The sequence below is a fragment of the Belonocnema kinseyi genome, chromosome 6 (genome assembly GCF_010883055.1).
Source record: "Belonocnema kinseyi isolate 2016_QV_RU_SX_M_011 chromosome 6, B_treatae_v1, whole genome shotgun sequence".
NCBI lineage: Eukaryota > Metazoa > Arthropoda > Insecta > Hymenoptera > Cynipidae > Belonocnema > Belonocnema kinseyi.
The window spans coordinates 22767017-22787274 of NC_046662.1; the positions used below are offsets into that span (position 1 = coordinate 22767017).

General features: G+C 30.3%; 1 protein-coding gene across 1 annotated transcript in view; it reads left to right on the forward strand.

Annotated features, from left to right (window-relative positions):
* Window positions 1-20258, forward strand: part of LOC117174924 — a 528852-nt gene that overhangs the window by 400587 nt on the left and 108007 nt on the right. Inside the window, exon 3 of the mRNA XM_033364381.1 lies at window positions 4694-5007. Coding sequence (XP_033220272.1) covers window positions 4694-5007 — 314 coding nt within the window. The remainder of the gene's footprint in view (window positions 1-4693; window positions 5008-20258) is intronic.

The window sequence follows — 20258 nt, forward strand, 5'->3', positions numbered from 1 at the left end:
CGCAGAATTTTCGTGCGTAGTAATTGAGAAAACTTTCGCCATATTCTGTATCTACACGTCCAAAATATGGAATTGCGTTGTCCATATAGAACGTATTGGCATTATTTAGAGATATTATTTTGATGCCATACGTTGATGGCTTAGACGCTATGTAAGCACGAGCTTTGAAGTTGCCTTAAAAATTAAAGAGCTGTTCATCAATTACATATTTTCTGATGGAACGTAGTAAGTTCAACAATTGTTTATGAACAAATGCCAAATCTTTTACACAGGCGCTAAATTTTTAATTTGACGTCTTTTAATGCGCGTTGTCTCATCATCGAATCGCAATCGTGCAGCTAAAAATTAAAAACGTTCCGTCATCACGCTTTTACACATATCTGAGCCGTAATCGCTGGACAGCGACTAATTCATTTTTACTTACGTTCGCGTAGTATGCGAGTACCGTTTCTCTCGCTAAACTGGCCCTAAATCGATCTATTTCTGCATTTGTAAATTTTAAAATGATATAAATAATGGAATCAGAGAATAACAACCTCCAACAAGCATAAGGAGATTCAGAAGAACATCCTTGAAGCACACCAGCCGAGTGTAGAATAGTTCGAGATCTTCTTCCACGGCTTTCGGGTGTCTCCTTGCACCATTTGTGCTTGTCTTTTTCATAAACGTATTTATGTGGGCGTGTTTCAGAAGCTCTTTCTGCTTCCTCATCAATCCTTTCCTGCTCTGACTCCTCAGGATAACTATTTTCGGAACAGGATGCCTCCGGATCCTCGACATAGTCAATTTCCCCATCGCTTTGCTCATTACCTTCAAAATAATTAACCAGCTCTCGAGAACGTAGTGCATACGTACGTTCTTCAATGGAATTTGCATCCATTTCCTGAGGAAAGTTGTAATGTTCATCATTAACATTTTAAGCGATAAAATTGTGCACGGAGGAAGAACATAACCTGCAAAACCAATGTTCACGTATTTACACACCAAGATTTCAACTGTCTTTTATTCATATGGGCTGAAACAAGTATTAAAAATGTGAAAAATTAGAAACTTACCTCAATTCCAAATTTGGTAAAATGCAACCGATTACTGTTTTGTCTTAGGTCAAATTTACTCATCCGATTCGGGAATCGGGATTATTTTACTTAGTGTGAAAATAATTGTTCGATTTCTTATTTTTCGCAAAATATTTCTTATATGCAAAAATTGCTTTTCGATGTAAATAGTAACAGCAGAAGCAAGCTGACTTCCCTAAATATATACGGCAACAGAGCTACTATTATCATCGAGTGGTTACTTTTCTTGTCCCACTTGTCTCGCCAAGATTGATAAAATTTAAAAGTATACAAAATAATTTCTTTTACATAACAATTATTTTATCATAAATCTAATAGTCCAGGAGCTGGGTAGGATCCCGTATGCATTAAAGAGGTAAAGGATAAAACTATGTAGTCTTATGTATTTTGAATCGCTAAATCCAATGGTAACGGTTAATTTTGCGATAAGTGCCTAGGTTTTGTTTAAAACGCAATTGTTCCTGGACTATAAGGATTTCACTGTACTCGCATACAAAAACTGCATATATCTTCATTCGTTTCCAAAATGAAGTATTTGTGAATAAATCCCCGTAAAAAGTAAATTATTATATATTACAGAATTTTGAAAAATGTCTTGTATTAAAAAATATTGAAAGAATATATGTGAATTTTCAGATTTTTCCTAACGTCGACCGCTTTCTAGGAACAACAGGAATTCGACGTTTAAAAAAGTAGGACGAAAAATCCTGTTTTTGGGATGTTTTGCCCTCTAGCATTCGATAATTTTGTTTTTAAGGCCAGCAGTGATCATATCGTTGAATTTAGAAGACTTTAAGCTTTTAGATACTTTTTATTTCAAAATTAAGATTTTTTTCAATCGAGTTGCAATCATAAGAAGTAAGGGGACTCGACTTTTGGTCCCTAATTTAGGAAGACTATTATGTCTGAACAAGATGCATGTGTTGATAGGAAACAAACCCTTGAGACGGATGCGATGGAGTACAGAAAAAAAAACCTTTTCAACGACGCTGACGCCCATATATTATTTTTGTGAGACTCGTTGCGGTTGAGAGGCGCATTAATTGGTCGTAAATTTAGCTTGTGCATTAATCGACTAACTGCACTATCTCGCGCAGGGTCCTTCGTTCGAGGGTCGGCCGTTGCAGATAGGCTGAAAAGGGGGATGAGACTCTAACGATCACGCCATTAAACGAACGATCTCATTTCCATTCTTTTCATTATTTTTTATTCTCATTTCCCTTTTCCTACAAGCCTGAAGATTTTAAATCGCGATTGTTTTTGAAAGATGGCATTGAACTATATTTACTCACTATAAAACATAGAGAATAAACAGATGTTCCAGAGAAAAAAATTTAAAAATGTTTTTTTTTACATTGTTCTATTGTTTCTCAAACTAGTTAAAATAATACAAAAATAGATTACTAACCACGTTTATTAGAGAGAACTAATTTTATGTTTCTTATTGCTCATATTTATTGCATTTGACTAACAAATTGCTTTATATTTAAGGATTTTTATAGGAATCGTCCGAAGAAAAATAATTTTAATTAATTTATAAAATCGGCGATAAAGATCCAATGTTAATTGCTACGAGCTTTCAAAAAGAAATTTAAGCATGATTTAGAGAGAAAAAAAAATCAAATTCAACACGTTAATTTAATAAGCTTTATGTGGATTTTTGTATTTTAGCATCAATTTGAGATAATAGCTGACATTTTTATCCTATGGTAACGATCCAGGACTGATTTTATTTCTTGAAAGATTATTGACCATCCTGTTTGATACGGCCTTTTTAAAATTAATTATGAAAAAATTTTTTTACAAAAATGACCCAACTAATGAATAATCTTTCTAGGAATGAAATCAGCTCTTGATCAGCATTGACACATGCAAATTATGATTATTTAAAATTGCACTATAATAATTAACTATGTTAAATGGAATTTACACAGAGTGTAATAAATTAATTAGTCATATTTGACCGTCAAAATTCCCTATGTCAGATTTTTATATATTTTCAATTTAGTAACGAAGAATACACATATTTGTAGAAAAATAATAATTTTAGTTATCCGAGTGTTAAGATTTCAAGCTGGTTTAAATTTAAAAATGCTTTTATGTTAAAAGCATATTATTTTTAGAGCTCCAAAAGTGAATTCCATCGAAATTTAAAAGCCTTAGTTATTTATAAAAACATGGATCATCAATAAACTTTTTTCTGCACATACCTGCAGCTTTATTTGAAAAAAGAGTGGCTTATTTTCAAGATTTCGAGAGGAAACAAATAAATTTTAGCCGGGTTTAATTATTTTTATTTTTGGAAAATATATAATTTAACCAGTTATATAATTTTTTACTCCTCTTAATTTCATATTTTGGTATTCTTGGGTTATCTTTAATCAAAAGAGAAAAATTTCAGACCTTGTGAAAATTATTTTGTTTTCAAAAATGTCATTGTGTGAAATCGAAACAACATTCTTTAAATCTTTTTTAGGTGAAATTGCGCTTTTTTTAGTAGAGAACTAATCTTCTCAGTTTCAGCTTTCGTCTTTTTTGTGGTTTAAATGCAACTGATTGATTGAAAATTAATTTTTTGTTTTTGAAAAATTTAACATTTTAGTTAAAATTTCATCTATGTGGTTCTCGTAGTCTTTTATCAAAATATTAACTACTGCATTTTTCTGTGAGAGTTGATATTCTGGTTGTAAATTCACCTTTTTTTAAAAGAAATTCTTCTCTTAGGTATAAAAGTTTAAAAATTTCCTTTCAAATTAAATTGTACGTAGGTTAAGTGTAATCTTTTTTTATTAAAAATTCTACCATTTGATTTAAAATTTATCTTTTACTGTAGTAAAGAGAAATTTTTCTTTAAAAATTCAATCAGTTTGTTTCAAATTTTAATATTTTGTTAAAAAGGGATTGTTTTGTAAAAAAATCTAACTGTTTTGTCGAGAATTCATTCTTTTAGCTTTACAGTTCGTTTTTTGCGATAGAAACATAACACTTTTGTTGAAAATTTAAATGTTTTGTTGCAAATTTAATTATTTTGTTGCAAACTTACCTATTGTGTTAAAAAGACATATTTTTGTTTGAAAATCTATTTCTTGATATAAAAAGTCATATTTTTGTATTCAAATAAAAAACATTTTATTTTCAATCTGAACTGGTTTCATTATATTGTTAAAATATTCTATGCTAAAAACTTTGCAAGATAAGAATGCTGGTCTGTGAATGTTATCAGGTAAGGAAAATAAAAAATTGGTAAACAAAAAGCAGGAAAAAGTGTGGAAATTTTCAAAATGAGGTTTCAGTCGTCCTGTCTCTTGTATAGATTTTTTAAAAGAACATATATACATTCATTTGAATAATATTAACTCGAAAAAGCATACAATTTTATAACTTTTCCAACAGTGTTTAAAATATCTAATCATAATTACAATCCAATTACCAAAATTGAAATAGGTACTTTTACAGATCCTTATCATACATCAATAAAATATTAGTTCATTAACCCCTGTAATTGAATCATCTCAAATCAGCCCCGGCTAAATTATCGGATTACAGGTTTTGGTTGAAATTCGTTTAATGTGAGATGAAAGGTAATCAGATTTCATCCAATTAATTACAACTTTCAGGTCGAACTCACGATGCCACTTACACCCTTTACCGTCTGGGCGAGAGGCTTTCTTCTGGAGTGAGGCAATACGTTGAAACTGGAAGGACGGACGGTCTTGATACTGGAGGTGAATTCCCGAATACCTTACACTCTTTTAGCGGTCCTTCAGTACCTCAGGGTGAAGGGACGAGTATAGCAAGAGCATTTCTTGATGGCAATCATTCTCTCATCAGCGTAGTGGCTCGCATCAATCCCAGCCCCGATTGGTTCATAGGGGTGGATTCTTTCCAACTCTGCGTCGAGGGCAACTGGGTGGATACAGTCACTGTCGAGGTAAGTCTTTTTTTGTTGTTTCTCATCTACTCGTTTTCTCCAACAACGAACGGGTGCAGTACACCCAAAAATAAATCTGAAAAGAGATCACAATTCGAGTCAGGCGCTAAACTTTTCAAATGCTGGTAATTAACAGAATGTTGGAAACTTCTATCTTCCTTTTTATTTTATAATTTGGTGCAATTTTAGAATAGGGGCGTCACCTGTTTTTTGTCTTGAACAGTTCTTTTTTTTGGCAACAAACTATTAGAATTTTTAATTAAATAATAAATGAAGGGATTTGACTAGGCAGAAGTTAAAAATTATTGTTACTTTCGTGACTACGATGTCTTAAATATGGGTATGTCACGATATCGGAATGATTATATTTAACTCACCGTTAGGTGATTTTAAACATCCAAACGGCCAGAAACACCCCTTTAAAAGGTCAGAAAAATAACTTTGTCAAGAACCTACCCTTTTTCTAAATAATACATAATAATAAATAATCATAATAATAAATAATTGGAATCTTAACCTATAATCTTACTAATATAACTATACTAATTGTTCTTTATTTATTTTGTTTTCTACTTTTTTTTTGTTTCCGACTACAGTGAAACTATGAGACTGGGACGGTTTTCGGGCTGAAGGAGGTCCTATCTCAAGGGAAATCTTTAACGCTAGTGATTAACAGAATATTGAAAAGTTCTCTATATATTTTTACTTTCTAATAAGGTATTACAGATGATATTTCAATAATATAATTATTAATTGATATCAGATTGGAATAATTACACATATCTTTAATTTCAATACAAGTAACGAATAATGAATATTAATTTCAATTAACAGACGAGCAATCGTGCTCCCGCATCTTAGCTGTATGTAGCTTTCCAAGTTCCTTGGAAACTAACTTCCCAGTTCCTGAAGTTAGCAAGTAGGCAAGGGCGATTAGAGTCCGACATAGCCTCCGGGTCTGACCAAACATTTCCTTATCTACTTACAATGGTGATTACCGTATTTGTCTAATAAATACATTATTTGTGGTTAATTCTGAACCAATCTAATTAGAGTATTACATTCTTTAAATAGAAAATTTATAATACAGCCCAGTACACATTTATAAAAATTTGTACTTAAAAAAATCCTTCGAGCAACATTTAAACGAAACATAAATATCTGTTAATAAATTGAGGTGACCATTTTTGCACTGAAATAAAAGTGATTTTAATTGTATTCCTAAACAAACCTACTGATTGGAATGAATCTTAAGCCTAATATCTCTATTTCAAACATTCTTTTGAACTATTTTATGCACAAAAATTATAACGCAAAAAACATAACAAAAGAAAAGAGAAAAAATCTGTTCTATTCGCGCGCGGCTCGGTTCGCTCGCAAGCTTGAGCGCGCCTAGGGCGCACGACTATTGGTTTTCGCGCTTCGCGCTCGATGTTGTATTTATCTCGCGCTCCGCGCTCGATTATGCATTTACCTCGCGCTACGCGCTCGGTATTTATATTTTCGCACATGCTTGCGCAATCATTTTAAAATTAAGACTCAAAACATTCACCACTGTAATTTTGTGATTGTGAATTCTCTTTCGTTAAAAAAGCTTAGCTCGAGAGTTTGAGCGCACCTACGGCACGCGACTATGGGCAATCGCACTCCGCGCGTAGTCTTTGCATTTCTTCCACATTCGGGCACAGCCCTTTTAAAATCAAAGGTGAACGGACCGACAACTTTAATTTTGTGATTTTGAACTCTCTTTTGTTAAACTCTTTTCGCTTTAACAGACATATTCTCATTACGTATCTCGGGCTTTGCACTCGATTTTTGCTAACCTTTCAACTTTTCTACATTATACACAACACTTTTATATCAATTATAATACATTTTTATGTAACTCTGCCAGGGATTAATTATTAAAAAATTGCAAAATAAAAAGCAAATTATATTCATCATAATTATTTTTGTATTTGTTTCTTATTTTTCTTTAAATTGTATTCTAAGCTACTTTGAAACAGGTATCATTTCAATAAATGTATATCATCACAATTCATAATATGCATAAAAATTGAATCATACTAATTCTTATTTCCTTGTTTTTATAATTTTTTAATCTTAAATGTTGCTTTTTACAATTAAATAAAAACTAATGCGCATCTGCATAGGGTATAATACAGAAACCTATAAAAAGTCCTATATAGGAGCCTATCTCTTCTTTCGTCTTTTCTGTGCTTTTTGCTATGAAGTTAATTTTTTAATTTTTAATCTTATGTTTTATGATTAAAAGAAAATCTACTCGTCCTATCGAAATATAATTAATAATGAATTTATAGATCTTTTTAGGCGAACAACTTTTGTCTTGCAATTTAAGTTCATACCTTGTGTCGTTTTTTCAAACAAATTTAATATTTTTATTTAGAATGCTATTTTTACAACTAAAGCAAAAACCAACGGTCCTATAAAAAATTATAGCTCTTTTTTGGATGAACAAGTTTTGTCTCATTTTTCTCGTAGCTTATATTGGAAAGTGATTCATTCTTAATTTTTAGTTCTTTCCAGGGTGCGAAATTTGAGCGTTTTCACTTTTTTCGTATCTTGCATAGTTTGACCAAAAAATGGAATTTTTGTATTTTTCATTATTTTTGGTACGATCAAATTTGGAGTGTTCAACTTCTCGACCAAATTAAAATAGTTGTTATCATAGTCTTGTAGAGCTTTCAAAAAGCAAAGTTTGTCTTTTCTTTACTTTTTTACATATCATTCGTTTCGTAGCTTAAAATGTTCTTTTTCGTTTGTTTTTTTTTGGATTTTGAAAATGCTCTAACTCTGATAATTTTCTTTTCATAGAAAAAAGTCATGGTGATAAATTGTTTGAGTTTCTGAGTAGTATGAACAGCCGTACATACAATTTTTAAATCTCGAAAAATGTGGTTTTAAACATTTTTGGTACGATCAAATTTGGAATTTTCAACATTTCGACTAAATTAAAAATGTTGTTATCATATTCTTGTAGGGCTTTCAAAAATCAAAAATTTTCTTTTTCTGACTTTTTTTTATATCATGCGTTGTTTGGCTTAAAATGTTCATTTTAGTTTTTTTTTTATTTTGAAAATGCTCTAATTCTGATAATTTTCATTTTATAAAAAAAAGTCAAGAGGATAAATTGTTTATTTTGAATTTTGAATTTTGAATTTTCAACTTTTTGACCAAATTAAACAAGTTTTCACATAATCTTGTAGGGCTTTCAAAAAGTAACGTTTTTCTTTTCCAGACTTTTTTTATATCATGCGTATTTTGGCTTAAATCGTTCATTTTAGTTTGTTTTTCTGGATTTTGAACATACATACAGACAGACATACGTAATCATCGTAATCAATGTCTCACTTTTTTCTTATTCTTTCTTCGTATTTTTTAGGCTACTGGGGACCAACATGTACCGAGCCAAACAAATTACTTAATAATTAGAAGCTATTAAAACGAAAATAAAAATCAAAAACGTATGTTTTAGATTTAAAAAAAATGATTAGCACATAAATCTAATTATTTAATATTTCTTAATCATTTTCCTTGCTATTTTAACAGCTACACGTGACCTAAAATAACTTTCACATTTTAAAGAACAAATGCGATCATAATAAACATGAATAAAATGTAACATCAAACGAGATTATACAATTTTCTCAAATCATTGAATAAATCACTTAAGTTTATATTTGTCACAAAATTTTGAAAGATCGAAACCTTTTTCGAAAGGTTTTACATATTTTTTACTTTCTTTTTAGTCTGTCTTTGTATCTTAAAAAACAATTCACAAAAGATAAGAGTTTATTTATTAAGTGGTGCGAAGCTCAATAAATATAAAAAATGTCAAATAATGTCGTGGCTAATAGTAAATTCGAAAATTGTGAAAATATCCTGCTGTTGTAAATATGTTTTTAAATACCACAAAATCTGTTAATTTTCTTAAAAACTTTAGTAATACCATAAAATATTAAAAAGCTCTTCAAATCTTCCAAATCATTTGAAATACCTAAATTCTTGCAAATTTATTGTTTGAAATTTTATTTAATTATAATTAAATTTCTAAAAATCCCAGGTTGTTACATAGACTTTCGTGATCCTCCTCGAAATTCTTTAAAATTCCTTGAATTTTTTTTAATTTCTTAAAACATTCTTGAAATCCTTAAAAGTACCCGGAAATATTTCTAACAATTTTAAATCTTTTGGAATCCTCTATAATTTGTTGAAGCTTATGTAAATTCATTGGAATCTTTTAAAATACTCTAAAATATTTAAATTCTTTCAAATCTATTGATATTCTTCGGAATCCTTCAAAATATAAATTTTTCTGAAAATTTTCTAAATTTACACAGAATCCCTTGAAGTCCCGCGAAGTTATATAAAATCTAAAGGTATTCCTTGATATTTTTTCATAGAAGTCATTAATATCACTCAATCCTTTCACAACATGGAGTCACACATGGTCATGATTTTAATTGGGATTATGTCAAAATTATTTATTATGAGAAAAATTCAAAAGAGAGAATTCATGAAGATTTGATTTATACAGAGAAAAAGTATCGAAACTATTAATTTAAAAAAATGTTTTCCGGAAATACAACAAAGCTCGGAATAGGGTTATTAATTAGATCGTTTAAATGTTTGTTTTGAATAATACATTCTCACGCATATAAGCGCAAATCCATTTTTTCAAAGAATGGAAAATTAGACCAAATAACTTTGTATATTAACATATTCTTATTTTTAGATATCATGTGAATTTTAATTAATATAAGTTGATATTGTTCATTCCGGTAGTTTTCCTATGAATAATCTTTGACGAGTAATTATAAATTGACTTGGACAATTGTTGATCCCTAGTACTATAAAAAATACTTTTTCTCTCTCTTGTTCTTTTGTTATATGTTTTTCCCTGATCGAACGGACCGGAACTAGTCACAAATCTAATTTTAACTAGTACATTTTTTGTTATGATTCCAGTGCATAAAATAGTTCATAAAAAGTAGGTTTCGTTCTGATAATAATTCAATAATATCGATAATGATCCAAAATGATCTTAATTGAAACTCTGAAGACCACAAATAAAAAAATTTTCATTTATAATTGGTATACCATTTCTTTATTTCCTCTTTGGCAATTACTCAGAGAAAAGTTGAAAATACCTTTTGTTTCTTTTTATGTCGACGATGTTTCATTGCGAAAGAAAATTACTCTCTAACTTTGGCTCGAGTTTCAATAAACGCGAAGAAACCTTGTGATCTCTTTCTGGAACTTTATACACTCGATTTAAAACTTAAGAAGTTTGAGGGATTCTGCGCTTTCAAGTGAATTCGAGAATAAATCTGTAAAGGGGTCATCAATGCAGAGGGTCTAATTACATCGGAAACTTTATCTGTTTAAAGACCGTTACCTGAATTTTAACCTGAACTTGAATAGATTTCCTCTAACAGAAAAAGCTAAAAAATTTCTTTAAATAATGGCTTATCCGCAAATTACGTAAGTTGTTTTTTTCTAAGATTTTCAAGCTCCCTTCTTCTATGTAAAATACTGTTAGATACCCCCCCCCCCCCCCCCCTCCTGGCCTCACCACAAATTTTACATGGTTAAAAATTCAACTAATTTCGAGAAAATTAATATTGTTGGCTAATACTTTATTGTCTTAGTTGGAAATAAAATATATATAAATAAATTAAACATTTATATTTATTAGTTACAGGTGCATTTACTTTGAAAATCCATCTTTCCGTATGAAGTTTAACTTTTTGGTTACAAAATGTGACCATCAAAACTCAGAGTTCTACACATAACCGTCCACGTGAAAGAAAATTATCCTCTTGAAGATTACAGTAAACCCGCTAGCTTTCAAGTTACCTCGTAGACTTTATTCAAAATGTTTTTTTCTCGAAAATTATTTTTGTTTTAAATGAGAAATTATATGATTGTCTTTGGTAAAAATTCACAATGTTCGGTTAAAAATTTACGACGAACAATTTTGCCACGGATATGGATTTGAAACTTTTTTGTTGATTAAAAAAAAACAAAAACGGAGTGTTATATCTATTTCATTAAAAATTCGTTTTTTAATTGAATATTACATTATTCTATGTTTACTGAGAATCAAGGATTTTTAGTGAAAATTTGATGTAGAGGAGTGTCCCCGGTTGTGCAGAAGGTTTTGTTTTTGGCCCATAACTTTTGATCGGATCATCCAATGTTAATGTTTGAGATAACGTTGTAAAGCAAATGGCAATACCTAACTTTTTGTAGAAGAAAGTATACTGATTCAATTGAAAACAGAAAAATTATGGAACATTTTTGGAAGATAGCTTTTTTGGTTAAACAAAAAATTGTCCCCGGTTGTGCAGCACTCCACAAAATCCACTGAAATTGTAGAATTAGGAAGTAAAGCCAATAGAAATTCAAAATTCGAGAGCACTTTATTATTGTACAAGCCTTTAGCAAGTTGGCACATTGAATTGAATGCAAAATTATCCTTCTCTGTCACCATTTTTAACACCTGGTCTATCTTAGTCCGAATATAATTCTCGATTGATTTCACAATTTTCTTCGAATCAATTATCTCACTGAAATTAATTTTCTATGATGAAATACAGGTGCAAAACTAAAGTTAATACGTAGTACACTCACCTTTTTTGCTCGATACTTAAAAAAAAAAACAATTTAAAAATAAATTCAAAAAACTTTTTCAGATTTTTTTTACAATGTGTCTCTTTGGTAGAAAGTTGAGCATTTATGTTAAAAATTGACAAATTATATTTTTAAATTATATTTTTAAATGTTTTTAGTTTAAAATTTACATATTTATTTCGACATTCATTTAAACCTGTTGAAAATTAGTTGTTTTTTTTGTAAATTCAACTTATTGTTGGTAAAACAAAACTGTAATTTCAGTTGTTCTAGCTACAACTTAAAATATTCTTTAGGACTTTCTTTTGTTTATTTATTATCACTAATATTGTAGTATTTTTGCTATTTTACGTAGAAATCAGTGAAAAATTCGATTATTTGAACTTTCAGAACCTTAAGCACATTCTTTTTAGTAAAACTTAATTGTTTCAACTGAAAATTTACTTATTTAATGTTCAGCTAATAATAATTTATGTTTTCTAGTTAAAAATTCATGGGTTTGGTTAAAAATTTGACTTTATTAACGAAAATTAATATTCGTGTTTAAAAATTCTACTATTCGAGTTAAAAAATCGTCATTTTAGTTAAAATCATTCTGAATGAACTGGCAAAAAAAAAGAATAATAATAAAACACCAAAATACCTTTTGAATTATTCTCAAATATTTAAGAATTCTGTTTAACTAAAGCACACCGTTCTTTCTAAGGAAAATTTCATGAGCAGACTTTAATGCCCCCATAATATCTTCGGTTTTTGAGGTTGGTTCAGATCTCTTTATGGAAGAACTAGAATCCGAGTTTTTAAATCTCTTCTTACCACAGAAACCTTTATTTCTTTTTGTAGATATGTTGATGATGTTCTAGCTTGCTCACATAAAGACTTAATTATTGATTTTGAGGACACTTTTAACAATTGTCACTAATATTACAATTTACTATTGACCTGAAACAAATAAAAGCTTTAATTTTGTAGACATCTTTATCACTAACCACAATTGCCAGATTATGAGCAACTGGTGTAGGAAATATACTTGGTCTGGACGTTCTCCAAAGTGTAGCTCAATAACATATACTCTGTATACAATTGAGCGTGTAAATTCCATAACGTCCTTAGATCTCGGACTCGCTCTCCCAGTACCCTGTGCCTTGCGTGAACCCGGAAAAAATTCCGAAAATTTCCAACTTCAAAAATTCACTGCGAACAGAATATTACTATATGCTGCTCAATGAGCCGCACACCTTTCATGAAAAAACTTTTTTCATTAAATTGATAGTTCGTTTGCTAAAAATCAAAAACAGGAAATTTTCATTGTACCGAAATCAATGCCTTTTTAAACTACACTCGCGAAAACTCGGCTTCTCTTCGACGAAATGATCTCGTTTTTTTTCTCTAAATAGAAAAACCCCTCCTGATGCCAATTATGTTTTGAAAGTAAATTTCTTTTTTATATTGCAACATAAAAATGATTGCAAATCATTACTGTCAGGAATTGTTTCCTCAGATTCTGACTGACAAAAGTTTTCAGGGAAGTTTCGAGGACAGACAACTTCCAGGGGCCAAGTAGTTCCTTGATGTTTAAGGAAAATTTTGACCGAATTTGAGCTAAATCGTTTTTTTTTTTGTTTAATAGATGTAAGCGATTTTCTATTGCTGCGCGCGCATTCTACTCGAGTGGACCGTCGCCCTCGTGCCGACCACAATCGTCTAGAATAGGAATTTACTGTTCATAATCGCCCACAGGTCGTATTTTGTAACCGATTTCAAAGTTTTTATTTTAGAAAGGTTTAGCATCAAATTTTCAATAGAATTTTGGTGTTGGATTTTTATTTTTTTGTCATTGAGCAACAATATATAAACAAAGTAAAAAAATTGTCCATTTCAGCTTTGTGAATTTTTATCTCAAGACAAAATGCAGAAAAAGACTTACCATCTGCTGGAAGTATTAAAAGTCAACATTGCTCTTCACAATGAGCTATAGAACACGAATAATGTATTATTTTCATCATGCCATCACAACAAATCTGTTTCATAGGTTCCTGAAGAAAGTTTATAACTGAAAAAGTGAGTTTTGCGATTTTTGGCTGCTAATTAAAACTTTTTTAGGTTTTTTTAATGCAAATATTTTCCAATATATGAAATACAACTTTATAATCATAATAAGATGCTTACAAAAATTCGTTAAACAATTTATCATTGTTTTAATATTTTTTCTCTTAGAATAAAGATAAAAAGTTGCGGTTTTTTTAAAAACTTTTCAAATTTCTGTCCAATTTTCAGTTAAACTTAGGTGATACTTAATGATTGTTAACAAAAATAATTGTTTAAACTATTTATGATTGTTGTCAATAATATTAAATTTCAACAATGCTAGAAAGTTGCGGATTTTTCTGAACTCTCACATTTTTATCCACTTTTTACTAAGTAATGTAATAGTCAATGCAAGTTAAGAAACGTTCTTATTTAGAGAATTGTTTATTGTTTATGAATATCTTTTTATGGAGTAATGTTAAAAATATGCATTTTCCTAAATATTTAGTTTTGCTTTAACTTTGTAGTTACAAAGAAAAAATAATAAGAAAACCTCATAAAGAATCATTTATGAAACAGTATTGTATTGTTTTAAATACATTTCTTTGCTTTTCTCTAATTAATAAAAAAACTAATTCAAACAAACAAGCTATCTTACACAAGAGACAGAAACATAGAATGGAATATAATAAAGGAGTAGGTGGGAGGACTAGCTCTGTAAATGAATTGTGAGAGTTTTGTTTTGAATTATAATAAGCAGTTTTTTACAAAGCGTAATAGAAAACTTTGGTATTGCACTTACCTAAGCGAAGATAATTACAAACAATAATAATAATATTATAATCTTTAAATTTTTAAATATTTTTTTCGAGAATATTTATATAACCTTACATTGATTGTTACCATACTAAGTGAAACTCCGAAAAAATGTTGAAAATTTCAGAAAAACCAGCAACTTTCCAGCATTATTCAAATAAATATCATTAGCAATAATATTAAGTTATTTACAAAGTTAATTTTTCAACATTAATTAATTATCCACCTCACTCTAATTGTAAATTGCATCTTTTTAGTATTATTGAAATTAAATATTATTAACGATAATAATCGAATGTTTAAAAAATCATGTTCTTTTGCAATAATTATGTATCGCTCAAGTTTAATTGAAAATTGGCCAAAAAGTGGAAAAGTTTTGAAAAACCCGCAACTTCCCGTTTCTATTTTAAGAGAAAAATTTTTGAAAACAATAATAAATTGTTTAAACAATTTTTGTAAGCATCTACAGTGAAACCTCGATAATTGGAACCTCTATAATTCGAATTTTTGATCATTTGAACTTTTTTTTTGGTCCCGGCTGAAACCTGATGTTTCCCATGTCAATATTTCCCGATAATTCAAAGTTCGACATTACGAATTTCTCGAGCACTTTTTCTGTATTTTTTCTTGCGATAAAAATTCACAAAGCTGAAATGGCCAATTTTTTCACTATATTTGTTAATATCTTGTTGCTCATGGACAAAATATTATAAATCCCAATTCAAGATTCTCTTAAACATTTAATGCTGAATATTTCTAAAGAAAGAACTTTGAAATCGGTTAAAAAATACGACCTGTGGCAATTATGAACAGTAAATTCCTATTTTAGACGACTGTGTTCGGTACGAGGGCGTTGGTCTCCTTGAGTTGAGGGCGCGCGCGGCAATACAAAATCGCTTACATCTCTTAAACAAAAAGAACGATGCAGCTCAAAATCGGTCAAAGTTTTCCGTAAACAACAAGGAACAACTTTGCCACTGGAAGTTTTCTGTCCGCGAAACTTCCCTGCAGACTTTTGTCCGTCAAATTCTGAGAAAACGATTTCTGATAGTAATGATTTGCAATAATTTTCATTTTGCAAATATAAAAAAGAAATCTACTATCAATACATAATTGGTACCACAGAGGGTTATCTGTTTAGAGAAAAAAAAAACAAGATCATTTCGTCGCACAGAAGCCAAGTTTTCGCTAGTTTAGTTTAAAAAGTCATTGATTTCGGTGAAATGAAAATTTCCGGTATTTAATTTTTAGTAAAAAAACTGTCAATTTGATTTTTTTAATTTTCTCATTAAAGTTGTGCGGCTCGTCGAGCCGCATATAGTCATATTTTTTGCGCAGTGAATTTCCGAAGTTTGTAATTTTCGGAAATTTTTTCGCGTTTCCGTAAGGCACAGCGTACTGAGAAAGCGATTCCGAGTGCTAAGGAAGTTATGGAATCCACACGCCTAATTTTAGCTTTATCCATGGTTTAGTTGATCAAACAATAAAACTTGCACACCCCTCTTTCCATGGGAGGAATTTAAAAATAATAACCAAAATTTTGTAATCTAACGGTTTCACATATGAGTATGTTGTTAAACAAATAGAATGTTGTCTACAAACAATACATACTAACAATACTAATGATATTAAAAACAATAACAAAAACAATGATTTTATTTTAGATCAAATTATAGTCCTTCCATACTGTCCATTAGTTTCAAGATTTTATAAAAATTTCTTGAAAAATAGAGGAGATGGCTCGAATATGGCACACCAACTGCTTTTCGATGGATTGACGGCACTCTATGAACTGAATTTAAATAAATAAAAGGTCATTCGAAAAGTTATTGAATAACCTTTCGAATGGTATGGTTGCTTATTTATATCACAAGCGGTTCTTGTTTAAATAAGGGTTTTTCAGTAAACGAGGTTTTGGAAAATCGAAAAAGGTGGCTCGAATATAGCACATTTAGAAAAAAATTAAAATACGTGAAAAATAAGCATAAAAATATTTATTCATACAATTGGGAAGAATATAATGTGCAGCGAACTTATTAACAATAGTCGCATATCCATGGGACCGACAATGAATCGCTGTCACCACTCTGGGATCATTCGTTAGAGGTAGTACACTCTACCAATGATTCCTCCTCTATTAAAATGTAGTATCCATCGCAGATAATGCATTTAGTACTTGAACACATGGATGCATTCTTGTTAACCTTCAAAAGGCCGGAAAATCAATATTTTGTTTCACCAGGCAAACTTCTTTAATTAATGTTCAGATTAAAATATTCATTTTTGTAACGTTGTTACTGATTTTCAATGTAATTTAAGTCGAGTTGATCCTTCCCAACCCCTTTTTAATCACCCCATACCCCTTAAATTTACTATTCCAACTTTGTCAAAACATGTTTCGTTTGCATGAAATTATAATTACAAACAAATATTGTTATAAAATGTTTTGAACGTTACTTTATCATATAAATAAATATAAATTCATCCCCTCTCACAGTTTTTAAACTCTTTTTTCCATTTTACCCCTTTTCAGCCGAAGCAAAGGGGCAGTTCTTAGTTTTCACCTTATGAGAACGGTTCTTTTTAAATTCACGGTATTTTGATGTTAGATTTGGATTCAGCGTCAAAAAATACATCGAAAACGTATATTTGCACTTCCAAATACACGAAAATTGAATTGCGTGACTAAGGGGATAAGACACCCCTAAAACAACCCCTTAAATTTGAATAACCACCCTATATGATGTTTACATGATGTAACAAGATGATATACTATTGAAACTCAATTTTTTTCGAATTCGAAATTTTTAACATTGGCTGTTCCGTACAGGAGCGGAAAGCCAATATATTGGCTCACACCCTAATCGAAACTTTTTCTGTGATCCATCAATGATATAAGATAACACTTGGGCCAATTTTCTGAGGTCGATTTTCCTCCCAAATTGCCGGCTCTCTAAAGGTTAACATTCCAAAAGTTGAATAATGTCTAATTGTGATTTTTTTGTCAAAAAAAAGTAGGCCATATTCGAGCCACTCTTGCTGTGCCATAATAAATAGACATTTAAGGCTCATCTGAAATGATCTCGAGATTGATATTTTTAATATTTATTGATCTAACGCTTCCAATAATGCACATCGGTCAATGAAACTTACACTTTTTTCTACTACACTAAAAAGCATTCTACTCTTACTTTTACCAATGAAGTACACGTTCTAGTTTGTCCAAAATCCAAGTGTGCCATATTCCAGCCCTATGCCATATTCGAACCATCTCCTCTACAACTTTAAGGTAGTTTTCAAACTAAATAAAGAGGCTTTAAAAAGTTTTGGAAACCAGAAGGATTTGACCCTAATTGAGAAATTCACTTATACTCTCTAAAATTACTTGAAAAGACTGTGGCAAGTGTTACACTGAACAATCTAAGATACATATACTAACATGAATCAAATAACACAGGAAAAACTTTGAAAAACTTGTTCGTAGAACAGCTATATCTACAAATTTTGTAAAATATAAGCATTATTTAGATTTTGAAAATTATGGCAGTTTCACTAAAGAATTATTTTATTAGAAAAAACTATTTATGGAAATGTTCCACATTTTCAAGAATAATAACTATGTTAACTTAAAATCTGATATTGATGGTATTAGCGGCACCCATAATATTATTGTATTATCCACGAATTGCTAATAATGTATATCAGCGTATCTCATCACTATATGCCGTAAATATTCAAGTGCTACTTTCGTGATAATTAAACGACCATCCCTGCTTCGTCATGTATGGCCTCTCTCTCTCTACATGCTTGTCACCTCACTCATTGCGTTACTGTTTCTATTATTTTATCTAACAACAGAACTAACTTTTTAATTTTAAACTATAATTTATTTATGTCAATGAGAAATTGTCAATATTACTCGCTCCAATTAATAGAAGATTAACAGTTCATAAAAAAACAGGACTGCTTACTCTTTCACATTTAAGAGAATGTTCTGCGGTGACCACGTGACTAAAACAGTCCTCGTTTATGAAATTTTTTTTGTGTTTAAAATTGTCCGAAGGCATTAATATATCGCTCTCAAAGTTTGAAATATAGTAAATCCACATAGATTGAGATTTCGTGTTTAGAATTTGAAAGATTGAATAAAAATACTTAAAGAACGTTTGTATACATTAATATTTTTAATAACCTCAAAGAGAGTTTATTTGTAAATTGATAAAATAGGAACTACCACTTGTTTTGTAGCTCTTAGCAGGTTATGTTTGATTTTATGTGTTTCAAATTTTTTGCTTTGCTTATGTTGAGCACTGACACAAATTTTGACCTAAATTATCTAAACATCCTGAAAAATCAACATAAACAATAAAATTTGCACATTCGTTGAAAATAAACAAATAAGTACTTGCCTACACGCGTAACCTCTCATTAGTTTTGGAGCTTTTTTAACCATTTCTAGCGGAGAAAAAAAGAAACTTTCAACGTCGATAAAGTAGAGATCACGTAACTTTTATTTCCTATATTCTAAAGTGTAAAAGCGACATATCATTGCGTTTGGCCATGGGGAACATTAACCCTTGTGTAGCCAACCGGGTACCCGGGTACCCGTCGACGTATATGTTGTTGAATCATTTTTTTTCTGCAAAAATTCGTTAAAAACCTCTCGAATTTCCATGATTTGATTGATCTTCTATTAAAATGTGCACTACAAATTTATTTAAATTTTTGTAGCTGAGAAAATTTCTTATAAAAAAAAAATTACTTCTATAATCCAACCGGGTACCCGGGTATACAAAAATAATGAAATTTATTTAATATACGTACCGATAGAAATCTCTGAGTATATTCTAATGATTTTCTAGGGTCAGAGAAGCTCAAAGTAATTCTTTGCAGGCACTCAGGTAGATATATTGAAAGGTCCAGGTAGCTCTTTTAAATGTTTTAAAGGCTTTAAAATGTCCTTTCAGACATGGAAATAGAAATACGATCATAAATAACAAGCAGAGAGGCTGAAATTGAAATAAGAATTCGATCATTAATAACTAAAAAATTGTATATTAGTATATAAGTTATAATTATAAATAATTATGAGAAAATTTATCAATTAAAGAAAATGTTAATAATTTGAAGAGAAATTTAAAAAAGGGGAGTCGGGTTAGTTACGGAGAACTACTGTAAATAACTCTTCCCGCCCAGTACGTGACGAACACAAAAGGAACATTATATTCCCGTCGCATTGCTCTTAAAAGTGCCACTAAAAGGACCTTCAAAAGGACCCAAATCTCTCGGACTATCTGAGAGACTAAATCATTCAAATCGACTCTGCTTATAGACTCAAATGGGCCAGGCTATTTCGCCTGAGAATACTCAGAGATTTCTATCCGTAGGGATATCACGAAATTTAAATCTTTTCATAAAAAACAGGATTAAATAAGATTAAAATTTTTTTACACTAAATAATATTCATTTTAATTGTTTATTTATCATACAAAATGAATATAATAATCGCGATCTTGATATCATTTCCATCTTTTCGCATTCAACGCAAAATACGCAAATTCAAGCTATGGTCCGCTTTTATATAATCACGGATAATGAAAAATGAATGAACAGTTTATAAAAGACGTTAAAAAAATAGGCAAGACAAGAACACACGAAAATATCTACAAACACTCTAGCTGACTGTAGTGACTGTGCAAAGTTACACTGTAGGTTACACGTCTTACTTCTTTGCGTAAACGATACTAAAG